Source organism: Melozone crissalis, unplaced genomic scaffold (genome assembly GCF_028551555.1).
Source record: "Melozone crissalis strain CALT ecotype California unplaced genomic scaffold, PUWL_Pcris_2 ptg000006l_1, whole genome shotgun sequence".
Taxonomy (NCBI): domain Eukaryota; kingdom Metazoa; phylum Chordata; class Aves; order Passeriformes; family Passerellidae; genus Melozone; species Melozone crissalis.
Genome location: NW_026535784.1, coordinates 12,555,827 through 12,583,409, shown reverse-complemented (window position 1 = coordinate 12,583,409; position 27,583 = coordinate 12,555,827). Strand labels below are relative to the sequence as shown.

At 37.5% G+C, this 27,583-nt stretch overlaps 1 protein-coding gene across 4 annotated transcripts in view; it reads right to left on the bottom strand.

Moving 5' to 3' along the window:
• Window positions 1-27,583, bottom strand: part of SORCS2 (sortilin related VPS10 domain containing receptor 2) — a 519,673-nt gene that overhangs the window by 89,315 nt on the left and 402,775 nt on the right. For all 4 annotated transcript variants that reach the window (XM_054290103.1, XM_054290102.1, XM_054290105.1 and 1 more), the window contains exons 4-5: window positions 7,560-7,724; window positions 2,774-2,847 (exon numbers count right to left, since the gene is read on the bottom strand). In XM_054290103.1, the coding sequence (XP_054146078.1) occupies window positions 2,774-2,847; window positions 7,560-7,724 (239 nt within the window). The remainder of the gene's footprint in view (window positions 1-2,773; window positions 2,848-7,559; window positions 7,725-27,583) is intronic.

Genomic DNA, 27,583 nt, shown 5'->3' with positions numbered 1-27,583 from the left:
ATCTGGCTGCTTCTGGAGGCACAGAAAAAATGGTTTCTACAAAGCACAGGAAAATATTACGACTGATAATATTTGTAGTTACCAGACTGAAATAAAAATCTTAGGCTATATTATTAACCTCAGTGGCAAAAATCAAATTGAAATCAAAGAGGAAACATCTGCTAAAGATCTGCCCAGTGAAATGTTCTTGGCACAGGCAGCCACGATCAGCAAGAGACATGCCCTCATTTATCATGAGATGCACAATTAGTTTGGCACAATATTTTTAACACATCAGATGTACACTGACAGGAAAACAACACTAGACTTGTCCTTACAGTCAAGCTATTACAAAGCCCAATTCTTACATCTGTTGAAAATGACCAAACACTTGTTTCTATCTATCACTCAGAAAATTTGGGTGACAAAGGCCATGAAATACTGGAAAGTCTCACATGACAGACAAACTCCCACTGGAAAGCAAGCATGTCCAACTCTCCACTCACAGCTCATTCTTTATAAATTGTAAATTTCCATATGAGAAAGAAGTAAAATATAGATCTTTGTTCTATGTAAGTTTATGAGAAGGATAATTTGGTAGTGATGCGCTGAACATCTGCTTCCAAACCCTTGCTATTGCTGGCTGATACAGTTTTTGAGAGAAATCACTCTGGTGATATAGAAAAGAGAAAAACAACCCCCTAAAAATTATTTCTACTGGTTATAAATGTACAGAATCTTCAAATTTATAATTCTTATTTGTGAGGAATGTGACATTTATGAACAACCATGACTTTGAAGAACTACATTGGAGTTATTCCTATCAAATGATATAAGGAAACATAAGGAAACAGCAAAATACAGACTTAATATTAAACATGCCCTCATAGGCCTTAATCTTTACATACTGAAAACAGAGACAAATTATTTGGGTTGGAGCAAAACTGAGACACATTTCAGTAGCTTTCTGTATTTTTCATAACTTAAGTGTGCTAAGTGTCAGATGAGCAAAAACTCCAACAGAAAAAGTCTGTGAGAGAGAGGCTCCCACTACTATTTCTTACCTGTTATTGACTTGGATGGTTTCCAGACTTCATGCCTTTTAAAATATTTTTATTAAAGACATAACCACATGCCCTCATGATTTACATCCCATATAATCTCGCTGGGGAAGAATTGGTTATAAGGCAGATATGACATTTCTGACACACAGTGCTACTTAAAAACAATCATACCTTTCCACAGGGTATTTAAAAGACCTGCAAAGTGTATGGCCTACGAAACTCCATCTGCTGTGCAGAAATAAGCTGTTCAATAGCTGTCCAAATCTATACTTTGCAGGAGCAGGTAAGCAGAAAGTGTCTGCTCAACTCAACTGTTTCAGCAGATGAAGTTGAGGGCAACTGGAATAAATGAGATGAATGTTCTACAACCCAACCATAGGCTACTTATATAAAATTATGGGCAGTAAGTAGGTTGCAGATTGAAAATGAGGCACTTGGAAGTGTGAAAAATCTTGTGTGTGTTGTGCCCAGGGCTAATGAGACCAACAGGGCAGCAGGGCAGGTCAGGTCTTGTGCTCCCAGCTCTTTCAGACAGGGTTTGAACCGTCCCTGTGCCCCTGCCCCAGACTCAACCTTTCCCATGCCTGGCTGCAGCAGCAGCATCAGCACACGTGCAGCACGCCCTTGGCTCACCAAATTATGCTTTGGCAGTGGCCATGTATCTGCAGGCACCCTAACACCTCTGTGTGCTTTGTAATCAGTTTGTGCAAGTTTTGTTCTGTTGCTTTTTTTTTACCCCAAGTGGGGCCAGGATGAGTATTTTTTTCAACACAAGAGTGAAACAACTACATGAAAAATTGGGAGGGTCACAGATGAAACCAAGATCAGGCATTTATTGCAATACTGGCAACACCCCCAGGACACTACAAAATTACCACCAAAAGCTGGATACGTTTCCACAGACATATGGAAAATTATACTTTGCACAACTGACAAGGATCAGAGTCCACTTAGAAGTTAAAAGCCATTTAGGGAACACAAGTGTTTAGTGTAGTATGACTTAAACCTGTAATAAAAAAATACGTACTTACACACCGAAATTAAATGTGAAAGGTGGGAGTGTCAAACTGACCAATTTGAAAAATAAAATTAATTGAAACACTATCAAACTTTTAATTTTGGTTTTAAAGAAGCTATACCATTAAAAAAATTATCTGTTAAAATAAGGACAATAACAAATAACTTTTCAAACATTTTGTCAACCTGTTTAAATCACTCCTTAAATACTTTGTGAGACACATATACACAATGTGAGATACCTGCACAACACTTGAGCTGAAAATGAAATAATTAGATATATATGTTCTCAATAAAGTCACATTTTCACCAGTTTCCTTCGTAGTGCAAGTGTATATATGACTCCAGTTAGTAGGTATGATCCAGCCTCTCTTAAAAAAAAAATTATAGATCTTTCTCTGCAAAAAGACTCCTCTCCTTTCTAAAGATCAATGTCACCAGTAAAATGGAGAGCAATTTCATTCAACATTGCAGCTTTCTTTAAATCTTGGGCTCCACAGATCCAGACCTATAACCCTTCCATGTGCTGATACTCAGTATGGTCCCTGGCATGAGTATGACTTTGCAATAGAGGATACAGAATCACTGCCATCATCTGCAAAGGATGCCAAGGCTCACACCATCCCCATCCATACCTCTGTAAACATCTTCTGGATGAGAATTAAATACTTTCTTTGCTCATTTTATTATTTCAAAAATAACAGACTTCTTACCAAAAGAAATGATCTTTAGAAACTCGTTCCTGCAGAAGATTCCATTTTTTCCCCAAGTCAATAGATACATAAATCTAGAAAAGGAGAAAAGAAGGTGAAAAATTAGATTATAGGAAACTGATAATACTGTGCATCTTCAAAGACAGGCCCTATATCACTATTAGAAAGACAGATTGTACACAAATTAAAAGAAAAAAAATGAAGCAAGCCCAAAAACACATTACCAGGAGCTCAGTACCTTGTGTTCCAGAGTAACTGCCTTTCATAGGGAACCTATTTTAAAATATCATCTATAATAAAGAAAATGTTGCAACAATGACTTTTTGTTTACTGTGAAAACACAATCCATTTAGGGTCAGATTTTTTTTTTTACCTCAGCATGGTTACACAAGAGGGATGGTAAAAGGGCACTTCTCCTTCTTCCCATTCATTGACCAAAGAAGCACAAATGTTTCCTTTATGCTTCAAGCCTTAATGCCATCAAAACTACTTAAGCTAGGAAGTCAGTGCATTTAAAACTCTGATAAAATAGGACCAAAATATATTACAGAAATGCTTAAGAGATTTGATGAAAGATGCACTTATGGGTTTGCTCCACAGACACTAATTTGTAACCCACGAGAAGTGGTCCTTCAGCACAGAGGCACAAAATGGCCTGGAGGAGAAGGATTCCAGCTCCACCTTATCCACAAAGAGTTCCCCTCTGGCAAAAAAACCCAAATGCTAATGATATGGATGGATATCCAAACTGCAGATGAAAGATGTTCTCCCCCAGAATAATGTGGGATCTAAAATAGCTCTTAACAAATCTCCTTCCTTTAGTATTTGCCTTCAAAATGTGTTTCCTCTAGTTAAAATAGGAAGTTTCTATCAGACTTCTGAAAAGACAGATTTAAAGCCCCCCGCTGTCTGCATGCATTTCTTATTTGATCCAATTTACATAAGATGGGTTTTCTCTTGATATATCTAATAAGAGGGATAAAAAGGCAAATAAAACTGTTCTTCTCTGATGTAGAATTCACCAATTCAGTAACTGAATGTTCTGGGGGAAAGTATCTTAAAAGGAGTAGTCAGGAATGTTTATGTTTTAAAATGATAGGTTCAATGACAAAAGATAAAGAGCCCCCACAGTTCTGTATTATGTTCTCTTATAGAAAAACAGCAATATTAATATGCAAAGATAAAGGTTGAGGTAATGCAGCATAAACTCTATGGGTAAATTCACTGAAGTTTGAATTAGAGATAAAGGAGAATTTCCCAGTTATCTGCACTTCACAATAACTGAGGTTCCTTCCATTGCACACTTGATTAAAGTAGACAGACCACAGAGTAGGAAACTACAATGAGGACTCAGAGCGCTCATTGATCCAGTCAATGCACAGAGAGAAATGATTGGGGATCAAAAAATCTTCATCCTCAGATCTAAATGATGGGGCTGCAGAGCCAGGCTCCTGATTTGCTGCTAAATTTTTGCTATTAATTTTATGTGGCTTAGGATTTGCTGCAATCAGGAAATTTTACAACATCCTGCTCTGAGTAACCTCTTTGGGGGATTGGATGTGGCTGTGAATGAACTGGACTGGACTGAGCAGGGTGAAGAACCTGAGCTGCTTTACTTCTTCAAACACCTGTGACCACAGGCATTGCAGAGAAGACAACCATTGGGTTTACCATTTTTCTAAACAGTCCCTGCTCACTGAGTAACCTCCCTCAGTGGACTGCTTAAATCTGGGAGAGATGATCATTTAATGCACTATCCTAACCCTGTTGTCTGAGCTGCAAAGAAAGCCCAGAATTCAGATATTCCCAGCAAGAGGGAAGAGAACTGTTTAGGATTAGGGACAACACTGGCACATGAACAAAGGGATATAGTTTTGTCATCAGTGATTTTCAGCAGAAAATGAAAGATTCTTGCTCTTTGAACAGAGACACCTGTACAAGAGAAGCCAAAGGTCAAACCAAATCCACTCCCACTTCCCCAAAGCCAAACTATCTGCTCACACACACAGTTAAGATCAAAGTCTGGTACCTTATGAGTGAACAGTTTGGCTTTCTGCAGAGGGAAGAAGGCCCTGCAATCTCACTGTTAGGGAGAGTGAAGTAGGACTAAAAAGGCATATTCAAACTCAAATGAAATTTTAACTGATACAGTATATGAAATATATAAAAAATAACACGGAGATAAAAAATAACTTATGTACACATTGAACTTACTGCATTAAAAAACCCAAGTGATCCATATGTATTTTTTTAATAGGCACTTATGATAAAACTATTAAATGAGATTAGATAGGATGTGAAAACAATTATATTAATAGACAGCTAAAATCTCTGGCTGAAGCAAACAGGTCTAATAGGTCTTATAATTTTGCCTATGCTCACTTGTTCAATAAATATGTGGAGAAGCATTTTAAAAATATTGAAAATATTTTTCTGTTTTACCATTACTTCATCCTTTCTGCTTCCAAGTGAAAAATTAAATCCATTGCATCCTTGACAATTTTTTAAAAACATCTAGAAGCATTTATGTAGGCTCAGCAAATAGATGATTGTTATTCATTATAACTGAGGGGTTGGCAGAAAAAGAGTGTATAGATTTGAGGCAGTAAATGGATTAATCCAACCACATTGACTGGATTTGCATTCATTTATGGTGTCAGCTAGAGGCTAGAGATTTATTTAAACAGAATCTAGGGTTCTGAATGAAAGAACAACGCATATTTTGCAATATGAAATAAGCCCTAAATCGAATCAAAAGTTGTGAAAAAGGCCAAGATGCTCCAATAGACAAAGAAGCCTTGCTGACTGCTATTTATGAAGGACCTGATTCCTTGCATTCCTTGCAGTCTCCTTGCAGTCTCTTACAAAGTGCCTTTGTTAGAAATTATTTGAGTAACAGAAGCTAATAGTTCCTCCAGTTTAGAGTTTTAGATTGCATTATATTTTGATACTACCTTTTTTAGGGAAGGTAAAGTTACTCAACTAAAAAACCTAGAGTGTACTGACTCCTCAGGGCAATTTCAGATCAACACTATCTCTCAAGATCATTGATTTTAGTACAGTGACCTTTTCTTGTGTCAAGTTGCAATTTTGATTTTCAAACCCTTCTCTGCAAATACCACTTTATCTTCCTCTCCCTTCTAGACCAAATAGATCAGGTTTCATACAAAACATAAGCAGGTTACTGACCCAGTTATAGTTAAAGGCATCCTTCATTCCTACACATCCAAGGTAAAGATGTAGGACTTGTCAAGGAAGTCTTTATGGTTGACTCTTTTTTGTGTCATTGAAAGCCTGAGAAAGTCCATCAGATTACCTAACCCTTCCAGCTACTCCTGCAGAACTATTCCTTATTGAATCATTTTTATAGTTCCTTTTTTATTCTTTTGGTCCAGTCACATTTTAAGCATGGAAAACAGTAGCCTCACTCCTTTTGGGAGATTATCCAATTATAAAATGCCTGAAAATCTTCCTAACATGCTTAATTGATCAAAACACAAATCAACTGCTTCACTTTGTACTTCCCTGTCCTGCTCTCTTCTGACAAACACTTCTACCCTCTTGTTGTGGGCTGGACATGTTCATACCCTTTGGGCTCTTACACTTCATGATTCTGCCACTCTGTAACTATAAAAAATTCAGTAATTATATTTACTGTCAGTAACAAAAGCCAAACTGAAAAAAAATATTTTCATAACAAAGGCTTTTCATTACTTCAGGCTTCCCTGATGTATTTTATTTACATAACATGCATTCAAATTATTTGTAATTGTGTTAGGATTTCAAACCAAAGCAAAGTAAAATATTTGGTTCAATTTGTGACTTAGTTTGGTTTGCTTTGTTTTTCATTCTAGTTCTACCTTTATTTGCAAACCCCTGTAAATATGAATTGGTTTGGGATCAGCTGTTAACTTATATATTCAAAAACATGTCCAAAAGGGTGACTTGGTATAACATCACTGGAATCAGTGCAGTATTTGGCTGCAGTATGTGCAACTTCTCAGACTAATCTCACCACCTAAATAATCACTTTCTGTGAGGTATGATGAGGGTAAAATTGACTGGAGTTTACCAATTTAAGTTTAAAACAGGAGTAAAGGTGAAAGTGAGTCAAGGCTGGAATGACAGTGAGTTTGCAGCTGCAGTTTTGGCACTGTGGAAAAGAGATGAGCTACACACTTAGAGATGGTGCGCACACTCATCAGGGTTTAGCCCAACCCACCCAGAAAGTTGACTTCACAGTTTAACCACAAGAAATCTGAAAGAGGATAAAAATTAACAAACAGTAACAGCTCCTGAATTTGAAAGTGGTACAAAGCCACTATAAGGGAGATCATTATCGTACATTTCTACAGAGTCACTGATTCTACAAATCCTATTCTTCTATGTGAGTGTGTAGCTTGTTTTGTATGAGTTTATTTTATATTCTATGAACAGCCTGTGGAGGCAATATTTCAACTTCATTAACTTGCTACTGTACTAGAAATTGTTTATGGTCACTTTCTAGGGAGGAGCATGTTTCATTATTATTTAACTGTATTATGCAGAAGGATAAATATTCCCAACATCCATAACAACTGAAAATTCCAGGACTGAAACTACCATAACCACATAGATTTGGACATCAATTAAATAAATATTTAAATAAATCTAAGAAATCACTACATGATTAGCTTCTGGGCAATTGTTATTTCATAAAACCCAACACTAAGCAGCATGTCAGAATTACTTTATTTAATAGAGAAATTCCTAAATTTCAAAGGAATGCTGTATCTTCAAGCCTTACCTTGCCTTCCTTGGTATAAGCAAGTACTTTATCTTCTTCTTTTGGGTGGAAAAGGAGAGTTTCCACAAAGAAAGCAATGGGTTGTTTCTGGAAAGTGGCTCCTTCATCTGTGCTTATGAAAAGGCTTTGGTCACGGTCATTATGGGAAGAACTTACAAGAATTATCTAAAAGACAAAAACAACAAGAAGCCTTCAGAAGCCTGATTTCTCTGTAACAGAAAACAGAGCCTTGTTTTTTTTTTTTGTAATAATGTCAGATTTTGTACACATCTTATCTTACATATCAAAATTATGCAGACAAGAAAGTCAAATCACCTAAGATAAAACGTTGGTAAGATTTTATTAATCTTCCCTGACCAAACCTGTGAATGTTACATTCTATGACTTCTCTTGGAATCCACACCAAACTGATTATGCTTCTCATCTCTGCTCAGAATGACTGCCTTGGGTTTTGGTGCTAATACAAAGGTCATGAGGCCACATGATAAAATCTCCGGACTAACGAAAAAAAAAAAAAGGAAAATACTACCAGTAATGACTTATTTTAACATGTTTATATAAATATATCTCTTTATCTAGTGAGGCTACTAAATGAAAAAGCAATCATTGCCATAGCAGAAGAATGACTGAGGAGAAATAACTTCTTTATAATATCTCTCCATTGTTTCATCATCTCCTCTTCCTGACAAATTTTGAATAAAAAGGCAATTCACTTTGACGCAGAAGAATATGCCAACAAATCATCTGTATTTCCTTCTCAGGTCCAAACAATGCCTTGACTCAAGATAATATCTTGAGCTGTTTCCTTGGGTGATCTTTATGTTAAGCTTTAAGTAACAAAGAAATTCTCCCCACATAATTTATTTAGAATTTCAGTAATTTCAACTTCTTCACCTTTTGCTATAACATCATGGTTCTAAAACTGCCAATGTGAGGATCCATTTTGATTGTTTTTCCAGATCAAAAAAGTCCAGTTGTCATTCAAAAATCTGCCTTTATCAACTGATAGCTTGCAAACAAACAGGATTTTTGAAGTCCAACTGGGCTCTCTCTAGCTCATACTTCAAAAACAATTTGAAAAAATCCTTAATTCAAAATGTATTTAGAATATTCAGCAAATGCTGCAGAAAACACCACAGAATACTGATCACTGTGATACAGTGACTGTAAATTGCTTACAGAGATAAATGGCAATGATTTATGCAAACAGAATCACAATAATGTGAATACACAGAAGGAAAGAGATTAACAAAAACAGTACAGTTTTAATGTAGTCACTGTTTTAGAGCAGAGCTGAAGTTAAAATTCTGAAACTTCTAATGAATTATACAGATATGACAGCTGGGCTGAGCTTTTACCGCAATTGGTCTTGGGGGGAAAACTATAAATTCAACATTTATAGATGCTCCAATTTGACAAGTAACTTAAGCATGTGCACTTTTCCTTGAAGCACATACACAGTGGCACTAATTTCTAGAGCTTTCATATACCTCAAATAGGGCACTTATTGAAATACATCGTTGAACAAGAGAGACAACTGCAGATACTTCAGGGTTCATGGTCCAGTGCTGAAATCCCACACTAAAGCACATATTAAGGTAAATCTATTCCATTAGCTGCATGACTAGGTCAGTAAGAAGAGCAAAATAATAACCCATTACTTTGTAAAATCTTGTATTTTTTAATGATATAATTTACCCAAGAGAAAGAAAATGACATTTTTATTGGAAAGTCTCTGTAAATGACACCTTCACAAATGCCTTCTCTTATTTCTATTGTATCCAATGGCTTTCTGTCTCTCGGGCTTTTTGTCCCTTCCGTGTCTGTTTAATTCATTGCTATCTACACTCCACCAGTAGCTGCTGGTGGCCTAGATACAGCATTCAGAGATTCTTGTGACACACTCATTTATTAGGTTTTCTGCAGCAGGCATGGCATGAACCTGAAATTGAATGTGGCTGCCATGTGCTGCCCTGTCCTTGTGCCTGCATCTCAAGGGGGAGTGAAGAAGTGTTTATGCCAAGCACAGACATCTGTACTTACTTGCCAGACTCCCGTCTGTGACTTAGGCTTAAAATATCTATTTTCTCTTGGAAATAAATAAATTCAAACTATTTTCCTGCTGAGAGAGGTACATCGTGCTCGTTCCTGTTGGTTCGTGACCAGAACATAGAGAGAAGGACCTGCTTCCCAGAAAAGGCATCAACTGCACTAGACCAGAACAGTAATCTCTGGACCACAGAAATACTCCCTTGCTTTTTTTTTTTTTTCCCTGACCCTATAAATCGTACACTTCCAAAGATATCAAAATTATGGCTTCAAAATAATAAAGGAATGAGATGCATAAAATAGGGAGTGGTTTTCACTGTTAATGAGGCTTAAATATAGGCATGGCAAAGTTTCATAATGTGGACTCAACAGCACTGAAATCATAAGGAAGATGTTTGTTATAATGTAATGCAAATGCGCTGTGATATTTGCTAATGCTGTCCTTCAAAAAATATTATGTATCTTTTGGAGTTAAATCCATTTAAAAAATAGCCTACAGATTGTAGACTTGCAAGCATATATGGCAGGGTTGCTAACTATTCTTTTATTCACACACATCATAATTCATTTAAATAAATATTTTTGAATTTCCCTCAGTGTTGTGATTTATATTTCAATAGTTTAAACTGATCATTATGTGTCAGACATACAGATTTCCTCCCACAGCTAACACACCGGGTGCTCAGACTTGCCTGCTGGCTAACACTAGTTATTTAGGAAAATGCTCCAGAGTAAATATTGTATCCACATTAGATGCTTTCCATAGCAAGTTTTATTTACTTTGTAAGTGGAACAAGTAGCAAAACCCTCCTGCAAGCAGCTGATGAAGGGATGCAACTGGGACATACTGTCTGGAGAGCCAGCTAGCAGTGATGGCTTTCCCTCAAAATAAACTTCTTCCTTGAATAACTGAGCATTTAAAAACCAGAACAGATTTTAAGCACAGATAAATTTGAGCTCCTTTTAAACATTTTCCATATCATTTCTCACTCCTGTGAGATTCTGCTGGTTTTTTTCAATTGTAGCTTTATATTATGTTGTTTATCTCAGACATCAGTACATAATTTCCATCCAGCTAAATAAACCACAATAACACATGTATACATTCAGGTCTTATATAAGTCTACAACTGCCAGTAGCTACACAGAAGTAAAAAAAAATATATATATTTCAAGGAGATAAACAGCCCTATGGATAAACAGCCCTATGGATTGTAAAGACAAAGAGTAAAAATAGTATCTGTTATAGATGAGCAAAGGGAAAAGGAAAAAAATTCGATAAAAAAGGAAAATACCACACCATGCCAATATAGGAATTCAACCATTCCAAAACTAAATAAAAGCCATGCTTTTCCTCATTACAGGAAAAGTCAGTGACGCAGGAGTTAACAGAAAAACCAAACAAATCTGAAAATAACATAATTAAATCCATTTGTTTAATCACTCTTTCAAGACTGATTGGCCAATATGCCTGTCTAACCATTCCTACTATGAGTGGAATCACAATCTAAGCCCCAAAGAATGAAAAGATTCTGATGGTTTAGGCTACAGTTCTCTGCATATCAGACTTTTTCTTTCACTGTTACCATGAAGACTTGGAATAATCATAGTGATTACTTGGGAGTCTTAAATGTAGATTTGGCAGCAATTCAAAGCTATGCTGCAATTTCAAGTGGCAATAAACAGAGGATATTAACATGCATCATTTGTACTGTGTCTGAAATATAACCCCCCTCCCCTCAGTTTACATCCAATCAAAATTTAAACTCAAGACAAATTTGATCTTAATCAGCACTTTCTCTAAAACAAGGCAATTTTCTAACATATTACAATTGTGCTGTCTCTTTCAACTGCAGCAACTGATCTTAATTTTAATTGTAGCTTTTATTTTCCTTTCTATTTCTCTAGTGTTACAAAGGAAAAAAATAAAAAGTAAAAATGCCCATGATTAATAAATTTTTACAGTCACAGCATTTGACTTGCTATAGGAGACTTCTGCAGTAAGTGGTGAGAGATGAGACACTAGTTTTTAATTCTATAATACTCCATAAGGTCAGAAATGAAGACACTCCTCAGCACTCCATGCTGACCCTGAAGGAAGAAACCTTTTTTGGGCAGAGTAAGAAATGAAAAAAATATAGAGACTCTTCATTTAAGCACACAGCAACATGCACTGAGAAGCCAAGCATGGCCAGGAAGAACCTATCCTTTCTCAGCCATCCCCAGTAGGCTGAACTCCCACTGGACATAAAGGATTCATCTCTGGGGATATAATCCTAAAGAATTGGACTCACTCCAGGGAAAAAACCCTTAATGAAGTGAACACATAATCCATCCCCACTGAGGTCAAATAATTTCATAGAACACTTCCAGAGAGGGCTCATCAGCAACTACTCTGAACAATATTCTTGCCAGCATCTCACCACCCTCACAGTAAAGAGCTTCTCCCTAATATCCTAGGGCAATCTAAATCTGCCCTCCTTCCCCTTAAAGCCATGAAGAAATGCAGTGCTAATGCCTAGGTGAAGGTGCTTAGCCAAACTGGAGACGAGGTGCTGAGCACAGGGCATCACCTGGTGACACCATCACAGAGACCTCTGTGCCTGCACAGCTCTGATGGGAAATGGCCTTTGTGCCAGCAGTGCCAATCTCAGGGCAGCATTCACAGAGCTTCATAGCACTGCAATCACACCCTCAACGTTTTTAAGACTAATTAACTCATCTATTTGTCTTGGGTTTATAATTTATGTTATTCATGTGTTATTAGATATACTTGGCTGAGAGGAAGATTACTAAAGCTTCTGGTGCCACTTGTAAATGAGATGTTGCTTCTCAGGCAGCATTCATAAAACACACAAAGTGGACTGCAAAGGGTTATGATTTTTATTTTAGATGGTATGAGAGACCTGATAACTCAAGAGTACCTAAGTGAGAGTGAAATATAGTCCCTTTACTCTCAGAGTGGTGAAAAACAATACCTAAAAAATCAGCCCAAGGTCATTCCAAGCAGAGAGTAATATAAAATGGCTCCCAGATAGCAGTTTAATCTTGTAGATTTTCCCAGGAAGATGCATTACAAAATCACTCCTCACAAATGTTAAGTTATAAGTGGATCTAATAAGTCTGCTTCTGTGTCCAACTGAATTGGGTGGAATACATATAGAAAGGAATTTACATACACCCCAGAACAGTATTTTACTTTTCATGTTAAGCATTCACAGTTTCATCTAGAACTGTTATTTTCCCTTGAAGAATCCCTTTTAAGCTGTCACACAGAAGCATTTCAAAACAGCAACTAGTCTCTAGGAGAAACACCATAAGGGAGGGGAAAATGGGAATATTAAGGATGATTCCTGAGAATTATTTGCTACACTAATCACATAATCTCAGGACACAATTAAAGCCCATCTGAAGCTGTCCTGGTGGAGCTAATGGAAAGAATGTATCATAGTTTCTTCTCCCCTGGGTTGTGGTCAGCTCATTAATCATTTGGAATATCACAACAGGAGGTGCAATATTTTTTGTCTAGTATCAGCTACATATTAGGCACTTTAGGATGTGGAATGAACATTTAGAGGTCAGGATCTTAAAATAAGCTGGTTAGCAACTGGAGCAGTTGGTTATATATGACATACTGAAGAGGGAGTGAACATCAGAGTTAGAACCTTAATAGAAAAATGTGTTCAGAGGAACTGAACAAAGCACAGTTGGCTAACACTGCACCTAAGCAAGCCTGAAATAATATAATCAGATAATAAAAGAAAATTGTTTTGAAATAGTTGGCTTTCCTTTAGGGCATTCACCATAGTGAAATCAAGTTTAAGGGTGCTTACATATCATAATAATGAATGCCTGCAGAGAAACAGCTATGGATGTTCTGAGTGGTGTTGATGAACAGAATGAAATTTCTGCCCTGTTAGCAACCTGTATCTAACTAAATCAGCCAGATCTTTTGAACTAAATACCTCAAAGGGGCTGATGATGCCAAGTCTCTAGGGAATACCAATTACAACTCAGTTCATCAGTCTCTTCACTTAGAGAAGGGTAGGGATACATAAGCTGATCCCAAACCCTCCACAGGAGCAAACCTCATGCATCTGTAACCTGCTAGAACCAAAACATCATTGCCACTTGACTACCATGACAGTGCAAATTTTCTTGAGAAATGCTCTCTTCAAAAACATTTCAGAGCATGCTGCCAGCCTGAGAATTCAAAAAAACTGGCACACATTAGGCAAATTAGGAATTTCCGCCAGATGCTGAGAAAGGCATGAATATGCCAAAGGTCACAGTAAAAACAGAAGAGTCCTTTGATCTTCTTGCAAAGTCCAATGTCAGCCTGGCTATTGCTAATTCTTCAGCAAAAGTGATCATTTGATGTATCCCTTGTAGATTCCTACATCCAAAGTGGGCAAAACTTAATGTTGAGATGCTTTGAGGGGTAGTCCCCATATAGGTTTGTTCACATATTCAAAAGTTTGGGTTTAAAGGGTTTAAATCAATGCACTCCAGTGTACCAAGAACTAAATCAGATGGTCTTTTCCAGTATGCTCTAAATCAGCAGTTTGAGAGGGAAATAGCACTGGGAAAGGCATAGCACCAATTCTTGTCACAGCAGGGAAATGTTCCCTAACCTGGTTTTATATTGCCTATGAAACAAAAACATTTTCTGTGTCTAAGAGGTAAAAAGAAAAAAGAAAGAAGAGAAAAAAAGTTGTATTAAAAGCAGAAATGGGCAAGTTTCACTCTTTCCCACCAATATTTCCAGAAACATTAGTATTTACTGGAAAAAACAGGCACACACTGACCTTTTTAGCTTAGGCATTCACAGATTAATCTAATTCAAGAGCTTATTTTGTAGACCTCCAACTAAACTGCAAATATTTTCTGCCTCAACACATCACAGAACAAAAATATAAAACAATGCTTTCCAAACAGGATAATGGATGCACAACAAATGACTGCAGTATGTGATTTGATCTAAATTAATGAAGAAACAGTTCAAACAGTTCCTAGCCACCAGCCATTAATTTGTCAACAGCAAAATCTGCACTAAGCTCAAAGAGAAATTACGTGGATGGTAATTAGGGACAGGGAGAAAACATGAAGGAAAAAAGGCAGTTGTGGTGGCTAAAATTATCACTCATACAGGATTGATCAGGACCTCATCATCTTCTCTAATAGATAAACACTTTTCTGTCTTAAAAATACTAAAGGTATGCTTTGTGGTCCTTTATTATGAATCTCAGCTGTTAAAAGGCTGTATAAGAATTTTCTGGGAAGACTACAAAAATGAACTCACAAAACATTGCTCCGGGGAATCTCACTTTGCACAAGTTTTCCCGTCCAATCCCAAATACTCATCAGGTGTTTTCACAGGCAAAGGTCTTCCCACAATGCACCCAAGACATCCCAAACACCAGCTGAGGCATCAACTTCCAGCACACCTACTCCTCTCTCTCCCAGTTTTATAGAGCACTTTTTATGGAGATCAAGGTAATTAATAACTCTGCCAGAAGTTATGAAGAAAAAGTAGAATTTTCCAAACCTGTAGGTAAGAAATGTGTGTGTATGTGTGTGTGAGTGTGAATATACACATTTGCAAACACAAACAAAGTCAAGGAACCAGATGGGCCACCTCCAAAGCTGCTGAAGCTGCTGACTCTAATCACTGAGAGCTTTGAAAGGCCCAGTGAGTGGGAGCTCCTGAAGACTGGAAAACAATAAACATCCTGCCTGTCTTAGCATCATCTGCAAAGTGCTTCAGAAGTGTCTCACATGTATTTTGCTTTTGCCCATTTTCATACCTAAAGGGGTAGCTGGGACTAGGAAACGAGCTGTTAAAGTTCTTTTCCTTCAGGAAGCTCCTGATCCCTTTTGAAAAGTGTAGGAACTCGCCCTAAAGGAGGTCTGGGTATAGTTAAAGATTGAACAGATCTTCTCCCCTAGACCAAGAGGGAAAACACAAACCTGGGGGAAAGAGCTGCTCTGAGCAAGTCTTTCATATTTAAGTCACAACAGATTATGTGGGTTTGAAGGAGAAAATGGGAGATAGAAAAAATGGAGAGGAGCAGAGGCAAATGCTGGAAAAACAGTAATTATTTTTCACTTGAATTTTGCCACATCTCCATTATGTAGGCTACAAAGCTTAATTATAAAAGCTCTTGCTATTGAAATATTTCCCCTTATCTTTGATATCCAGTCCAAATGGACTGTAAAAAAAACCCCTTGAAAAGCAGAAAGAAAATGTCTTTTAAAGTAATTTTTGGTCCCATTAGGGTGAATCTCATTAATAAAAAAAGGACTTCACTGAAGAATAGAGCTTTTCTATTCAGAAGCATACAATACTGCTGTGGCTGATTGTAGCAGCACTGCAGATAATAAACCTTTCTCCACTGGGGCTTAGATTTTTTGCAGTTGTAAAATACCCATTTGATATTGAGGAAGGATTTCAGTAAATAGACATACCTGGTAGCTGTTGTCCTAGTTTTCTCTGGGTGTACTTGGGAGTGGTGTTGACTGGTGCTTTTGGAAGAGAATGTTTAAAATATTTTTTCTATTGAAAAGCATATTTTTTTTCCATAACTGAAATGTATTGCTGAGAACTTACATCAGATTTACAAGTATGATTCCTGGGGCCCATGAGGGCCTTAGAGGGAGAGAACAGCTCCCTTTGGGGATGCTCCACCTTATGCATATGGTTAAAAATATTTGTTGGGGCACAGATACTCTCTTTGTTCATTAGTTGTTAGAGCACTCATATGTGTGATTGCAGGAACAAGTCCTGTCCTCATCCCAGTTGAATGCTATTATTACTAAACCTTAGGCAATTCTGCACACATTCTCATACATATGAGAGAAAAAAGGATACACATCACCCAAACCAGCTCAGAAATAGAAATAATATGCTCTTGCTTATTTGCTACATTTGAAAAATTTAGGGGCAAGTGTTATTGTTTCTATCTGTTCCGGAGAATGTTATTTTGACTCTTTTCCACTACATTTTAATGAGTAGTTTAAAAGTGAATACAGACATTAATAAATGAATGAACAAACATTTCTACTAATACCCTTTTCTCATTTTACTAACATTTAATCCTCCTTAAAAGCTTGTAATTAAAACAGGCATTTGTTTGCTTGCTATTTTGTTTGATTTTAACATAATATTTTACTGGAAATGGAAAGTTGATGAGCTTGGCTCCTAGCAGTGTGTTTAGAGACAGAAAACAGTAAGGAAGATTTCAGGAGCTTTCTCTCCTGCCAAGAACATTGCTAGAGATTCAGCTACAAATTATAACTGATATGGAAAAAGAAAATCCAGGCAATATCGTTCTTTTCCTTTCTAAGACAAGCAACTACACAGAGCTCTAAAAACATGAGACCAAGGTTAGTCTTGGGCTTACAATTCTGATCCCAGTCAGACAGAACTCTGCAAAGTGCCCATTTTGCAGACCCTGGGACTGATGCCATCTAAAGCAGAATCCAAACAAAACATCAGCCTTATCACTGCTTTTGCCCTTACAAGATTTTTGCAGTGGCTCTTGAGGCTGTAACATGAATGTCTTATGAGACTTTACATTTATCACAGTTTCTCTACATTTCCCATCAATACCAACAAGACGTAAATAAAAATAGGTGTCCTGTGAGTGGTGTTAAAAGATGAGTGCCTGCAGTGTGTGGAAGATAACTTCCCAACACAGCTGATGAGGGACACAGCTGGGGAACATGCCCTGCTGCACCTCCTGTTTAGGAACAGGAAGACTGCTGTGGTCACAAAATTATAGTCTGCTGTTCTTGGAGAAGCATGTATGGCATTTGGAAGAAGGTTGTCATGAGGTTAAGAAGGGAGAAAACTGAAAGGGCCAAAGCCCACCAAGAACTTAATTTGCCTAATGCCATTAAAACAAATAAATTAGTTTTGGTGGCTTTTCTTGCATGTTTTGGGTGGCAGTTTTTTGTTGTTTTGTTTGAGACTTTTTTGTTGTGGTTGTTGGGTTTTTTCCTTGTTGGCATTAGCCCTGTAAATGACACTGTACTTACTTATTTTTATAAAATCCTTGCCAGTATAACTGTCTAACACATCTTGTTCTTCACCTCTTAAACTTTAAGCCACTGCAGCCTGGGACCACAGCTAGACATTGATAAAAAATGTAAGAATACTTAGAGACTTTTTATTGATTGCATTTCAGATAATGCTCCTAAAAACTTGTAAGCACCATCAAATCACCATAATACAACACAACTAACTGGGTGGAGGCCAATGTGAACAAGTCATAAAGGATGAGACATAAAAAATGAAACAATGGGGTATATAAAGAGCCTCTTTCACATAATTAAAAGTTAATTTAAAACTCCCACTATAATCTATATCCAGAAAAAAATGGCCTTTTGTCATTTCTTCAAGTGAGTTTCCTGAGAGAAGCACTCATCTGAGACTGCAGTCCATTCCAGAAAAGTAAATAGAAATCACAAAATAATCAACAGCCTGTCCCAGGGGGCAAACTAATTTACTAACAGTTCTTGATAATTTATTGCAAGTTAAACAGTTCAGTGACATGCAGGAGAAAAAAAGGGGAGAAAAAAACTTATTTATTCCCTTGCCTGACAGTGTCTCACAATCAAATCTATCTCGCTTCCTCAGCTTGTTCCTAGGCATTTCTTTGAGATAATTGATGAGTGGACAAGAAAAAGTTTGTAGAGAAACTTATATATTGTTACTGAAAATAAAAGGGCTTATAGAACTCAAAAGGTATCAAAGGTGTCATATTTACAAAAAAAAAAAAAACCACAAAAAAACCCCTCAACCTTCCCCCTCCCCCCCCCAATGAAAAAAAACTCAATATCCCACCCAACCAACCTCCCTCAAAAACCAAGAGAAAAGATAAACCTCATTCAAGAAGCAAGATTGTCCAGGGGGATGGCTAGTTTTCCCAAATTGCCTCCAAACAGACCTTCATGATGTGTGAAATAATCTGCCTTGGATAACTAAACAATATATTGTATGTTTATTCAAAGGATCCTAACAAGAATGTTTCAGGAAAAATTACCAAAATAAAAATTACCAAAATTTCTCTGAGTTTTAACTGTATAAATCCATGTGGTGATTTGGCATGCAGAAATAACACTGATGCTAGCATTCATAAACAAAGCAGCAAGAAGACCCCACCATCTAAATTGTGCTCAGCATGCCTGTAGTCCCAGCTAGGTTTTCAAAGGGCTTCAGCACATCCATTTTTCTGTCAGCCTGATTACAAGTTGCCCAGGGCAAGATTCTCTCCCTGTTTCCCATCTGGACAGTGCCGAGCTCAATCATACCTCTGCCTGTAGGTGCAATAATGATAAAAGTAAACAAATACAGCTGCAAAAACCAGACTGGTCACACCCAGTGCTAAGAGCAGCTGAGTGCTTTCTGAAGCAAATGAGAACTTGGTGATTTTTAAAGAAACAATAATTATTTATGGCAAATTAATTCACATGAGCTACACACTGTCCTCATTTCCTCTGTCATATTCAGAAAGCAGCTCCACTAATTTCATTCACTGTACTAGTGGTGTGATTTGCAAACTGCTCAGCATCAGAAATTCCCAATTGCAGCATGGTTTATGCTTTCCACAATTTTTAGAGAATTTAAATCTATGCCTACAGAGAAGCCTGGGTCTGCTTAGCCTCCTATTCTGAGCATCTTTTCCAAGGTTTATCACCAGGAAGGGTTTTCAGTATCCCCAAGCTACAAATGACTTCACAAAGAGCCGTGGCTGTGGTTGTTAATGAAAGGCTCGCTGTGATCTGGGCTGCTGGAGCAGCTGCAGACAAGGAGAAAGAGAGCAAAAGAGAACAGCACAGGTTCATGCCCCAAGAACCTGAAGTGGCACCATGCTAACAGACAATAATCACTGCAAGCAATTGAGAAGCTGAACTGCTCCCCTGGAAAACATGCTGTGACAGAGAAATGTCAGACTGCCAACAGCCAGTTGAAACAGGATGAAACAAGAAGCTGAAGCTATGTTTTTGGAGTGGCCTATATAATTTCTGTAGAATGCTAAATTCTTGCAAACTCTCAACAACAATATACACAACCTGTCAAACCTCAGGTAAGATGTGTTCATCTGATTCCCATCTCAGTGACATTGAGGACTGTGAGGTCCCTCTGCTGAGCAGGGCACAGGATTCTACAGAAATCCAACCAGGTGGGGCAGCTACAGCAGGATGTCAAGATTGTTCTAGTACAAAACAATTGTTTACTTCTATCTTTTCCACATTCAAATTTACAGTGAGTACACATATTTAGTCTTTCAGTTTTGAGAATTCAATTTGTGAATTCAGATTTAGGCCATAGATTCTTACAGAGCATGGAACCTACATCTACTGCAGAAAGACTCTTTGCAAGGAACTGGGGCCATAAGTCTGCAATTTAGTGCAGATTTGTTTCCAATTAAGTCTTGTTTTACAATAAAGTAACTTCCTACTGGAAAAAAAAGGTCTGTTTTATACTGAGACACTTTTCAGAAACAGGCAAAAGCTAAATTCTGCAGCCTAGCCCCATGTTCACACTATAACTCGATACCACAAGTTGGTTATCTCTGGTTTCTACCAGTAAAATGAACAGTCTTTACATGTCTGCAGAGCTTGGGAAACATTCATGAGACACAGATCATTATTTCAAGTTTGCATTGTCACTAGTGTCCAAGATTTACCATGCTCAGGCTGGGAATTTATATATTTTGCTCCTCCAACTCCCAGGTACATCTTTTGATTTCCCTCCATTATTAATGTCTAAGTGAAACTGCAAGTTGACAAACTATTATTGAAGGAGAAGGAGCAGTGCAGGTTATAGGCAATTTAAATATGCATCTTCATCAAAAGTTGCAGTTAAAGTGATTTCTTCCTGCCCTGTAGCTTTAGAAAAGGAGCAGGATAAAGGCCTGCCCTGGGCCTCCCAGGGAAGCATTGATTGTCTGTAGCTCCAATTATGTAGCTCAATAGCAATGGGTGATCCTGTGATACTCTAACTTCCCATGAAAAATGGTTTGGCTTTATGTCAATATTCTGCCTACACTTGCCTTCAGAATTTAGGAATGATTTAAGATTTATTTTAATCTAGTCCCAAATCCTCTGCTATTTTTAATCAAAACAGTCAACTGTGACCTTTGTTTATCAATACTCACTATGCTAAATATAAGGGGAAAAAACACCTTCAAAAGTTTCAGGGTATTTTTTGCAATATAGTTATAGTAAAAACAATTTGTTGTGGATGGTGTAACATAATGGAAGCTGACAAGGTACAATAACTGTTTCCCAAAGCACACTGCACTCTGCAAACACACATCACAGCAGCAAAAACCACGCAGCTTTTCCTCAATAGAAGATGTGTAATAAAATTACATGCTCACAAAGCCTTCCCTCTCAACACAAGGCCCTAAATCTATGCCAACTCTACTGTATGTTGAGATGAGACTCTGCAACCTCTCTGCTGAAGGTTACACTCTAGAAATGGAGCAGTAAAAAGCCCTGCCCTGGTCATAGGCCAGAATATTATGATAAATTGCTTTATTGGTAGCTTCAACAAGATTCACCAGGGTATGATTCTTGGAGGCCAATAAAGATGTGCTGTGATGGACAGACAGCAAAACAAGGCATTAGCGAACCCAGGCTGTATTTGATATTCTCTCAGCAATTCAGTCTAAGACTTGGGGGAGTGTTTACCTCACCTCTCTGCGCTTTATAATACTCATCAACATAATGTAGGTAAATGCTTATGTGCATTGCAGGATTAATGTGATGGAATAAAAATATGCCTTAATATTGAACTGGCCTTTGCTATAAATACTCTAGAATATCCCTACTTATATTTCTCAAAAAAATATCTACACAGGTTCCATCCTCTCTGGGTTTCTTCTCATTTTCTCTGCTGGAATTTTGACCATTTAATGCAAAAATATAATTGCAATGTGCATAGTGTAGATCAAAAGAGTAACCACTGAACAAGAAAACAAAAACTATTGTGAAGAAAAATAAACATCTGTACTGTTCAAAGGAGTCTCAAAAGCAGATTTTCCATAAATAAGTGAATCTTCTATTCATTCAATTTCATAGCTCCCTGTAGAAATGACAGAGCGAAATATGAAGACTGTTAAACCTGCTGAAGCTCAGTCTAACAGATGCAAATATTTACTCTGAGAAATAAAATTTCTCGCTATAATATCTGTTTTAATCACATTTGCAGTGTAAAATTTGTGGCTAAAACAATGAAGTCCAGATGTATTTTGACCTTTCAAAAAAACAGAGTTGGAGGTTTATACAGTCCTTCTTCACTTTAATATGGGAGGTATTTTAGAGAAATAACTAATCATTCCTTATGTAAGGCAAGGCTGCAGAAGCAGGTCTGCCATGACCATTTGTTGAATTAAAACAATTTGTGAAGAGCATCTTGTTTTTCAGAGGTGTGAGAATTCAGGCCTTTGAGCTAGTTTATCCTCCATAGCACACCAGCACTCTGTGACTTTCATATTATCAAGAAGTACTCAGTTCACTGTGAGAAGTTAACACTTGTTCTAGCACTGTATTTCCCCCACCTTACCTGTTCTGACCTGAAAGTTAGACAATATACCTATTTTTAGTTCTAGTAATTACCACTCTTCAGATTCTCACCACCCTGAAAGAAAGACCTGAATCACAGGACTCACCATTATATAAAACATATGAATGGACTGTACTTGAGCTACTCAATAAAAAGGAATCATCACCATTGAGAGTTACCAGTGCTTGTGGATGCTGAGTTCTCTGTCAGTTTATTGGAATTAATGGAATACAGACTAGATACAGTCTGATCACAGAAAGATTCTTAAAAATATTTTTCAAGGAAACATTTGTGCACAGTCTTGATTTGATGTCTTATTAAAATAAACACAGTTCTGTAGTCTGCAGAGTACAAGACCACAAATGCCCCTTGCAGATGGCAGAGAAGGCTTGGAGGTTGCTGGCAGTTGTCAGCATTCCCTTAGCCCTAACCCCAAGAAAGGATTGTTTTCTGCAAGGACAGCCTTCCTCATTGAGTTAGGGAGTAAAAGGAAAAGCAGAACTACAACACTCATGGAGCCCCACTGGAAATAAATAACTCCATACAGAATTTACAACTATTGCTGAATGATCAGAATTTTTTTTTCTTCCCAATATCCTTTAAATTATGAATAGCAGTTTGGAAAACAATAAGTATGTAACATAGATTTCCACCTGAAATTTTAATCTTGTAAAAAGACAAATGGATCAAATGAATGAAAATCAAGTATGACTCTTACATCAAAGCAGTTCTAGTGTGTTCCAATACAAGAGTGAATACATACCACTGCAGAGAAATATGTCAAATAATCCTAAGATTTAAATTATTTTCTCTCTATTTACAGAGAAAATGTATTTACTAGAATAATTTTAAGAACCTTTGAAGAACAGTATTTGGCTGCTTGAAAAATATTAAAAAGCCATTAAAATGTGGCATTTGTGCAATCCATGCAGACAAAAACTGCAGGAAATCTTAAAGTCATGCTGCCTTCTGAATAATCACTGGGAATAACAGCATTACTCACACCACATCACTAGCTAGTCCCCAGTAACAAACAGCTGTAATTAAGGAATTATTGGAAAATGTGAAAATGTATCTTACTGGGCTACCAAAATTATTTTTATCACCTCAAGAAATGCATTAAAAAGACCATGACAGTAACAGACAAAATTTTTCTTCCCAATTCATACTCTGTACATAAACAACTCAATTTTCACCAAACTGGACCTCCATTTGCCTTGCTTTCAGTAATTATTATAGATATAGTCAGTCTTACATGAGAACAATACAGGTACATTTTTCCTTGTTCATCATCTCTTTAGTCTCAAGCCTTAATTATTTAATTACATCTACAGCAGAACTTGCTACATTTTACAGGGACAAACCATTTTACATTTCAATAGTGGCTCTTAGTAATTCAACTCAGCTCCCTGCTATCCAGACACATTTATTTCTTTATCCTTATTACGGTGTTGAATTAACACGTATCCCAGCATTCAACCAGGAACAGCACTTCAGGTGCCTTGATCCAACATGACTAAATTACTGATATGACATTCCTTCCTGAATCAAAAGTCTTCCTTGTCAAAAGCAATCTCCAGTTCCTACAACTTTCTGCTGTTGCTCTTCCATTCTCTCCCTGCTCTTGCACAAGTCTTGATTTCCCCTGGAGGGATACTCATCCTTTTCCAATCCCACTTGTCTTGGTCCTTCCCTGTTAGGTACAACGCTAATGCTCCTGTTCCTTTTAACTTTGATTGTCAAACATATCAGCTGGCTACTCAGAAATAGCCACAATTAAAAGCAGTGTGATCCTGTATGTAATTATTTGAAGGGAAGGTGTCAAGAGGATGGAGCCAGACTCTGCTCAGTGGTGCCAACCACTAGGTCAAGAGGCAGTGGGGAGAAACTGATGCACAAGAAATTCCACCTGAATAGTGGGAAGAACTTCTTTACTGTGCGGGTGACCAAACACTGGAAGTGTCCAGAGAGCATGTGGAGTCTCCCTTACTGGAGATGTTTAAGAACTGTCTGGACACAAACCTGTTCCATGTGCTCTGGGATGGCCCTGCTGGAGCAGGGAAGTTGGACCAGATGACCCAGTGTGGTCCCTTCCAACCTGACCCATACTGTGACTCTGTGATCCTGTCTTGGAAGGCTAAAATACAACTGTTGTATCTGAAGAACTGCTGAGTACTTCTATAACTCCTTACAAACCACAGCAGCTCAGAAATGTGAACAAAGAGATTCTATCATTTTTACTGTAAAAAGCAAACAGACTGAAGGACAAAGGAAAAATATTACCATTTCTCTCCATGTTGTGAACTGATGGAGAAAAACAAAGATCTGCTTTAAAAAAACCTCTTACTACAGTATGTAAACAAAGCCATGGAAAAAACCACTGAGAATAAAGCAATTCCTTTTGTGACACCATGAATTTTCCAATTATGTCCAAAATTGTTACTCTAAGCCCTTAAAAATCTTGTCTTAATCTTAGGCACTCAGCAATTTTGATCCTTTCTGTCCTTGCCTACCATCCCCCAAATCTATTCCCAAAAGAATTCTATAACTGTGAAGTCTATTGCAAAACAGGCAGTGCATGTTCTGTTTCACTCAAGAACTTAATACATAAAATTGATACTCAATACAAGAATACACATTTCTTAGTTTCAAATATGCATATATTTTATGGCAACTAAATGCCTGTTTTCAATGTGTGTCATTAATACCAAGCACCTGTAGCACAGAGACACTACTTCAGAACACCACACTAATCTTATGATGAGTATGAAGAGTAACAACTCATCCTTTCATTCAGATAAAAAAGAAGTAACAGTTTCTGATCTCAGATTACAGCTGTGATGTTGCTGATGGAAGAATATTCTGTTTAATAGAACGACCTGTGTTACCTTTTGTTAGGGAAGTGTCAACTGTGAAAGGCTTCATTAAGAAGAGAGAACGAATGAGCAAGACAGAAAAGCCCTTTAAGAAAGTTGGGCTGTCAGGTTTTCTCCAAGGAAAGTAACAGTCCTTTCAACACTGCTGTGTGAACGGAATTATATTTGACATTTACTCCAACTCAAACCTACCTAAAAGTTACACAGTCAATCAACATTCATTAGAGTCAAGCAGATTTATTAAAGTGTTTTTCTCTTCCCTTCACACCCCCACCTTTACAGATTCTCCATCAGTAACTTTCCAGCGCAGCATGATGCAACACAGTCAACTTTTTACTGAGCTCTGTGCATGGCACACTCTAGCTTAGTGAGCTTTAGGAAGGTGGTGTGTACCTATGAAACTTCAGAGATAAGTTTAATTGAGGCAGGTATCACTACTGATACACAGCTGACACAGATGTGCACCACTGCCCTATAGGGACCTGTCCAAGGCTTTGTGACAGCAACCCTCTGCTATCAGATATTTGCCACCAGGGGTTCCAGGGGAGTTCAAAAGCTGTAACACTTGAGATTCCTATCCTGCCTCCCCAGCTTCTACCTCTTAATCAAGTTTTGATAAGCCATCACTTGTACAACAGGTTGTGAACTCAGAGATTAGACAACAGAACATACTCGGCTGTGCTCAAAGCATGACAGTGTTGGTCTCAGTGCAGTGAACTGGGGATGTGATAGCATTAAGCCGTGCTCCTGTCCAAATGCAGGGCATGCTTCAGAAGGCCAGGTAACTGAAAAACCTTTTATCTCTCTGTGACATAAAAAAAGACAATAAAACTCTATGAAAAATTATGGAAAGTTTTGCTGTGTGTTTTAATATTAACTGTGAGCACCTGATAGTACTCAAATACAGCTGCTATGAGGCTTTCATTTGTTGGAGGAATTGATCTAAAAGGCAGCCTGCAAAACACATGTAAACAGCTGAATCAGTTATGCATTAAACTATTGACACCAAACAATTTTAAGCAGTCATTTACCATAAAAAGGCAGAGCAATTGCTGCATTTTTCCTAACTATAAAAGCCTCACAGTTTCATACCTTTTAAGTCTAGAAAAGGCCACTACAACAGTCTCTCATGGGAGCAACACTGCTGAAACTGCATGTGATAGTAATGTAAATTTCTAGCATCATTTTCACACTGGCATAATTTTGCTTGCTTGCTGGATTTTCACCAGATTTAATTACTTCTTTAATATTACGCGGCCTATACTTGTCATATGAAAAACACTGTGATCTAAACCTTCAAAACGGGGAAACTTTATTTCCTATATAGGGTTCACTGAACATGTCTCCTTTTGCAGTAAAATGTAGTTCATGCCAGAAAACAAAACAATCCAAAGATCAAGAGGGACTGGGGGAGTAATTCTAACACCATCCTATTCAATATCATATCAAACAAATCCACCGGGGGGGGGGGGGGGGGGGGGGTGTGAATGAATACTTCAGGTTTTATCAGAAGATATTGGGACACCATTAATATCCAAGTAGCCTCCATTTATTTCTGCATTAATGGAATCATATTTCAGCTGAAGAAAGGTCATCAGCTGTCAAGAAAGAGCATTAACCAGATTAGGAATTGCAGAGGCACTGGTGGCAAATAAATTTGGCTCACAAAGTACTCATGGGCTGTATTTTTTTGCCCGAAGCCTATTTGCAAGTAATTTTCCAGTCCCATCAATTGCATCAACAAAGTGAAATACTTTGTTTATTCCAGACTTGAAATACCCACTCTTTAAAACAAACAAACAAAAATTTCACAAAAGCTTTACATAGCTCCTTCCTTTAGTCTGTCTCTCAGAAAATGAACTCTGTGCAACCAAAACATTATCTCTGCCTTTAGGACAACAACTGGAGGAAAAAAACTACAGTATGATCACAAACATGTATGGCTGTCAGTTTTCCATCTGAACTGTTCACTAAAAAACTTATTTTGGTTGAAATCCAAAACTGTTCCATTAATTTTAATGGAATGACTTCGGAATTAAACTAGCATGGAGCACAATTTGCACAATTTGCTGCTTAATGACAGTTATTTACAGAAGGGAAGCTGTTTCATGTAATCAGTCAGAGCACCTGCTTTTGTAATCAGCCTGTGGAATCAGACAGATTACATGATTACTACCAAACATTGTGCAGATACATTCTGAAAGAATTCATTGCTACTTCATAATTTTAATCAAGGTGGCAGAAAAAGACCCACTGAAGAAATAAAAATAAGGTTCCATCTCAGCAGATATTAGGAGGATGGAAGAGAAGCATGATGTTGGCCTGAAGCCTGTTTCTGAAACAGATTTAAAACTTTTAAACCACATTTTTTCCGCCCAAATTCCATAGAAAAAATCATCATTTGATAACCTCCTCATAGGGCTTGAGATCAATCTGCAATCAATTGAGATCATCCCTAATTTTAACACTATTTTATATTAGCAAGGGAGAAAGGAATTGGCAATGGACAGACTCATGGTAAAA